Source organism: Lissotriton vulgaris, chromosome 1_2 (assembly GCF_964263255.1).
Source record: "Lissotriton vulgaris chromosome 1_2, aLisVul1.2, whole genome shotgun sequence".
Taxonomy (NCBI): domain Eukaryota; kingdom Metazoa; phylum Chordata; class Amphibia; order Caudata; family Salamandridae; genus Lissotriton; species Lissotriton vulgaris.
Genome location: NC_141686.1, coordinates 176528213 through 176535128, shown reverse-complemented (window position 1 = coordinate 176535128; position 6916 = coordinate 176528213). Strand labels below are relative to the sequence as shown.

The window sequence follows — 6916 nt, the reverse complement described above, 5'->3', positions numbered from 1 at the left end:
GTCATCCGCACACGACCACCGTGGCTGATGATGAGCTGAGCTCGTCATCAGCATCGAAGGGGTTAATATGATTACGCACCTTGATCTTACACCTCTGAATGTTTTTAGGCATCATGTGTTTTTGCGCTATTGAGTTGTGGTCTGGCACCTCTGAATGCTTTTATGCATCATGTGTCTTCCTTGTTCTTACACCTCTGAATGTTTTAGGCATCATGTGTTTCCCCGGCACCTCTGAATGTGTTTTGATACGTCATGTGCCTTGTTCCTTACACCGCTGAATGTATGTTTATACATCATGTGTCTTTCTTACACCTCTGAATGTTTTATACATCATGTGTGAAACTTCTGATTGTTATTTTGTGCTATACTTATTCTAAAGTTCTAGAAGTGCTATTTCTACTAAGTGCTGATTCTGACAGTGGCCCATGTGGCCCTGTCCTGGTGTAAATAGTCCCTTGTGAATATTGCCCGTGCCAGTTGGCACCATGTATATTGTGTGATACTATCTAATGTGTGTTTACAATACAAAAGTTATTTTTATATAACCTTGTGTGGAGTTCCTTTTGTGGTGTGCCTAGGATGTTGTTGCTGTTGTGTGCTGGCGCAAATGCTTTACACATTGCCTCCGGGATAGGCCTGTTTGCTCGTGCCAAGCTACCAAGGGGGTGAGCAGGGGTTATCTTGGCGTGTGACTCCCTTGCCCTGACTAAAATGGTGGTTTCTGGCTAGCTTTGGCGTCAGCCTCAGCCAACCAGAAATAGCCAGTTCTAACACCAAGATATTATGAAAATAAATTAAATGCAAAGGAAATTTATAAAGCGCAAAACATTAACCCGAGGATGTCAAGGCGCTTGCTCAAAAAACAGGATTTAAGCTAGGAGATTCGGAGCGCCTTAAAGACTGAACAGCCAAGTCTTCAACGCCTTCCTAAAAGCCAACACATGTGTTTCTTGTTTAAACCTCACTGGAAGGGAATTCCATAACTTGGTCATGCCAACCAGAAAACTTCTTCTCCCCAGGATTATTTATTGACCCTGAGAACAATCAGATCATGGACAAAGGATGAACGGAGATGGTGGACTGGAATATAGGGTAGTAAAGTCTGTTTTAGGAAACCGGGCCCTATGTCATGTGTGGCCTTAAAGACAATGCACAGAGCCGTGATACACAATTCTATGTGTATCTATTGTTATAACTGATGTATATTTGCATTGTGTTCTTTATTACTATGAAATATAACCTCACCGTTGTCCAAGCCCTATCCTTTCACTCCAGTCTGAAAAAAGCTAATTTTGTGGATGTTCATGACACCCAAACCTTTTAAAACGTTCACATATATTTCCAAGTGCACACTATTAACTAAATCATTTTAGGAGAATGACAGGCACGCCTTATTCAACATAGTGTTGTTTATTTGGGTAGCTTGCTAAGATTCCATTCGTCACTTTGGAAAAAAAAGTACAAACAAGCTCTTTGATACTTCCTCCCACATTCAAAACTTGTTTTATATGAACGTATTTACATAGGAGCTCCTGACTTTTATGTAAATCTATTTACCAGAAGGAATGTTTACACTGTGTTAAGCTCATCGAGATGTCCTGAATCAGGAGTAAGAATAATTGGTTAAATACATTTTTGATAAAATGTTCCCAGAGTTAGGCAACCTCACAACACTGATAGAAGCGATACAAGAGGCATGTGATGTACATCATCCACTTCATATGTCTCTAGACTTAGTAAATATGTTGTTATTCCCTAATGAATTTTTTATATTGGACTAGGCATCACTTTCAACTAGCCATCTCAGACTGGCTCAATAGACCTCTACAATAATGAAGGACATACAAGTTAGAACACACCCACCCCACATAAAATATCCCATATTTTTTTTGTCTTTTACCTCATTATGTGAGTGCACTGTCACTTATATCAAAGTATCATCCAATAGCAGATGTTCCCTATGGGACTGTTTCTAGGAGTAATAGTCTAATCTGGTCGACTGAACCGAACTAAGACAACAAGTCCCAGGGTACACTACATTAGCAAAATAGAAACCCAGCTTTCGAAATAGGTTGCACATCTCATCAATTGTTCATTAAACGTCCATTAAGATGGAAATATGTTCTAATTTTTATATATATGGAATCTGAGTATTTCGGCACATCATACTTTACATTACTTTTTGTTTTCTTGTGCAGGTATTATCTAATTCAAATAATTGTTGATTAATCAGTGAGTACCAATCCTCTTAGTCACTTTTCTCTCAATGATTGTCCTCAGGGCCTCCTTTACCTCCTTATTCCGCAGGCTGTAGATCCATGGATTCAGCATGGGTATCACCACACTATAGAACAAACTGACAACCTTGTCTTGATCCAGGGAATAGCTGGATGAGGGGCGTAGATAAGTGAAGAGGGAAGTCCCAAAGTACAAGGTCACACCTGTGAAGTGAGGTGCGCATGTGGAGAAAACTCGGTGTCTCCCCTCTGAGGAGCGCATCTTGAAGATAGTTGAGATAATTGAAACATAGGAGAAGAGAATTACCGAAACAGAAGCAAATACAAGGAAACCAATACATATAAACAATATCACCTCATTGATGAAAGTGTCTGTGCATGACATCTTGAGCAATGGAGGAAAGTCACAACAGAAATGATGAATTTCCCATTGACAAAAGGATAGTCGGAAAGTACAACATGTCTCTGTCACCGAGTGCACAATTGCTATCATATACATCCCAGTCACCAGCCAGAAGCAATATGTATTGGTCATAATGGTGGTATAGTAAAGTGGCCGACACACAGCGACATAGCGATCACAGGCCATAACAGTCAGTAACAATGCCTCCATGGTGCCACATTTGCAATAAACAAAAAGTTGCACCACACACCCAGTGATGGAAATCCTCTTCATCTTGCAAAGCAGGTCAACCAGCATTTTTGGGGCAATAGCAGAGCAGTAGCATATATCCAAAAATGACAGATGGGCCAGAAAGAAGTACATGGGTGTGTGCAAGCGGGGAGCCATTTTAATTAATGTAATTATGCCAACATTGCCCAGCACAGTGATGATGTAAACCACTAAAAAGAATATAAAGAGAGGAGCTATTAGTGCAGGGTCATCTGTCAGTCCTAAGAGAGAGAATTCTTTAGGTAGGGTTCGATTTCTAGATTCCATTGTCCAGCTTATTATGTCCTAGAAAAGGATGACATTTGGTTAGAAGTAGAAGAAACATGGATGAATGGCACAGTAAGGTATTATTCCAGTGTCATATTGCTCCTCCCTCATATTCCATTCTTCTCTCATGTGACCTATCTGCCATGTCTGGATTGCATGAATTATGATTGGGCCATACAGTCTCTGAAGTGGAACAGTCCTGAGGAATCCCACTACATATTGACTGAGGCTTATCTAAAACAGATAATAATTTGTTTCGTAGGTCATCTGAGCACATTAGACCAGATAACTTCTGGGCTAACAACAGCTAGGGGAACAAAAAGCACAGTATTTAGCTGTTCTTTTTAAATGTTATTTTCACCACATACACAAAACTACCAATAATACTGTAAGTAGGAATAGTAGATAAGAATGTAATATGTATGTTACAGAGCAATAAGTGGAATAGAAGTATAACTTTAAAATCCAGTCATGTGTCTGAAGGAGTGCAGTTTGCTTAACATACAATCAATATTTTGTGGTCTTAAAACAAGAAAAGTGCCCAGTGAATCCAGGCTTTATGAATCTGTTTTAATCTTGGCCATACCCACTTAATGTTTTTTGGCTGAGTTGCCTACTCCCACAATGTTTTCCCAAAAGAGAAACAGTTTTTAAGTACAAGCATCAGGTCTTGTAAGGAACAGGTTGCTTTAGAAAAACTGAAAAAGTTTCCCATTTCGAAATTCACACCCAGTTTCATGACCTGTTGTTCCTTCCAGAGCACCAACCAAGCAAATAGTGACCTGTGTGATCAATATTCATTAGACAGGTTCTTCTGTGACCCCCAGTGACGGGAGATTTTGGGATGCTACTTATTAGTACAGAGATCGCATCACTAAACCAGAGACTGGTCTCAAAATGTTGGGGTGTAATTTGTGACCTCTTTTTGCAGCCTGTCTTTTGGTACATTGAACCCAAGGACTCACGCGGACTGATACGGAAAGAAGTTTGAAGAGTGACAGTAGTCGAGGCTACCGAGTCAGAAAACTTCAGAATTTGAGAACTATCATTTATCTAGTGTCTCACAGTGAAAATACAATCTAAGAATCTTTGATTGCACAAGTGGCAAGATACAAGCAAACTAAACATGTTTTTCCGTTGCCTCAGCACCTGTTACAACAGTTCCCCTCATAATATTTCATCCACTCACCCAACCCACAGGGCACTGAACACGTTTCTTCACTTTAATGCACCAAGTACACCATCTGTTCTTCCCCTTAAAAATGACAACAACATAAACACTGACAGCACCCCCACACCACTCCTCAACCCATTCACAAGCATACAACAACTAGAAAAAGAATTCTTGATAACAATCAACTACTGCAACAACTGATGACATACCAAACTCCTTTCACTTTACTAGTATGCTCCTCATAGGAGACTCTTTCGTAACTTTCACCATTACCTCTCACTAAGGTTCTGAACCAGCATCCCAATCATCTCTAAGTCTAAGACTCCCAACTAATCCTAGCCCACTAAGTTACCCTTCTACGATGTTGTCACTTCTTACCATGCCACTGTTCCTTCCTCAATTCAACCAAATTCACATGGTTTCTTGCTTTTCATCGCAGCACCTAGGAACCATGTCAGTGTCATGTCACTATTAAGCAAATGCCTCTCCCAGGCCCTATACCTTCTGTCACAATCATCATACTCTTTCACTGAATCCTTGTCAGATATGAGACTTTTCATGAATGCCCCCCTCACCAGTTTGAACAATTACAAATTAAACTCAAATCTTCTGCAGGTCTCAACATGTCACCGCGCTTCACCAGGTCCCACTTTATAAATATCTCTGCTGAATCCTGTGAAAATGGCTAACTTCCATTGCTACCTTTTAAGTACCAAGCAGACTGCTCATGGCATGTTTAATTTCTTTCTCCAACATGTTAACCTTTCCCATGGCTCCTTGACTCCATTTAGTTCACTCATTAAAATGCCAAGGATCTTCAGTTAAAACACCCACAGTTGCTGTAACATTAATTACATTGTCCTTACCAGTTTGTTATACATTTCCCTTCAAAGACAAACATCATAATATCCTTTCCAGGAAGATAAAACATATTCATAATATACTTGTGCAGCTTTACACTTACCTGCAGATTGTTACTTGGTAATTTTCTTTCCTCTTGGTTCTAAAATCTAAACTGAGAGTTCCTATGTCAGACACAAATTAGATGCAAGCTTTGTAAATAGATTGACTAACGTGATTCTCCAATCCAGCAGGAGTGATGCATACATTTTTAGCGACCAATGCCCATCTGTGCTCACAAAAAAGTGAGAAATCTATATCCACTCGAAGACAACACCTAGGGGAAGGGGGAATGGGATTGAAAAAAAGACAAAAGACTTTGGTAGATTTGTCGAGTTCCTTATCTCTGCTGCTCAGTCTGACTGGATGAAGCATGTCTTCATGCTAAAGACTCTCTCTCTTTCTCATGTAAAATAATAAACATGGTATTAGTAAGGTAAGGTAAGTAATCTTTATTGCATGATTAATTAAAAATCTTTGCAAAATCGTACATTTAAAATTAGGTCACATATACCAATACATTTGTTAAAAAGAGCTTCAATATACGTTACAGTAACAACAGTTGGTTATAAATTTTATCAGATTGACTGGGGTAAAAGGAGATAAAAAAGAATCTCCTGATTTAACTATTAAAGTTATTGTCAATGTCCGTGATGCGGTGCCCTGCATTGTGCTCCATTTAGTATCTGGTTATGGTGTCCAATTAGAACTGCGGTTTCAGAGTTGCAGCTTCTGCCATTTGAAATCAGATCTCTGTGCATGCTCTGTTATATTACAGTTAGATTTGACATAGCTTTTGCACTATTAACAAATTTCACCAATCTTCATGCTAGTTTGATGTCACTTCCTTCAAAGCATGCTTTTAGTGCTTGCCTGCGGTTTGGATCCCTCATGTTCCAGGCTGATTTTAGTAGTAGCTTGCGATCTTTGTCTAAGCCTCTGCAGCTGCGCAACAAATGGAGGATATTGTTTTTAAATTCGCCGCAGATTTTGCAGTTTGTGGCTGTGTCTGACCTTTGCCAAGGAGGAAGGTGCTGGTTGACCGGTAAAACACCCATCCTCCGTTTCAGGTATGATTCCTTCGCAATCTTTGCGAATCCTGTTCCCAGGTAGGTTTGTGTTGCCGCCCTTGTGTAACTCTGAATGAAAACCACCCGTGTGCTCTTTTGGATAGGGTGGATTTGTCTTCTTCCAAAGACAATAACTTTACTGTTTTATTTACTAATTCTTTAAAAGTTTTCTGTGGGCCATTGATCTTCCAGAGCTCCTGTAGTGCTAAATAGTTTATTGCCGAGTGTAGATAGACCTCAGCTGGATTGTCTTTCTTTTTGTTTATCTCTTTCCTTGAATACGAGTTCATAGAACCATTCTCTGCTCCCTTGATTTTGTACCAGCACTTTACATAAGCCCCCTTCCGTGCCGAATTCTAGTCTTAGCTGGGTTGGAGAAATATATTGGGGGAGGTTAAAAATTAGATGAATTGATTTCAACACTGCTTTATCCAGAACTGCTTCGTCTCTTCCTCTCATGCATTCGCTTCCGTAGGTGATGGTAGGAAGAAATTTTGCTCGAAAGACTTCTAGAAGGGGCGATAGATTGGGGCCTGTTATTTTGTGCTTAATTCTTTTTAGTGCTACTGCCATTGCAGTCCCTGTTGTTCTAATA

At 39.8% G+C, this 6916-nt stretch overlaps 1 protein-coding gene across 1 annotated transcript; it reads right to left on the bottom strand.

The window, feature by feature from the left end:
• Window positions 1-2229: 2229 nt before the first annotated feature.
• LOC147734817 (olfactory receptor 5F1-like) lies at window positions 2230-3177 on the bottom strand. Its single transcript, XM_086952486.1, has one exon. The coding sequence runs from the start codon at window positions 3175-3177 to the stop codon at window positions 2230-2232; it is 948 nt and encodes a 315-aa protein (XP_086808612.1).
• Window positions 3178-6916: the final 3739 nt, after the last annotated feature.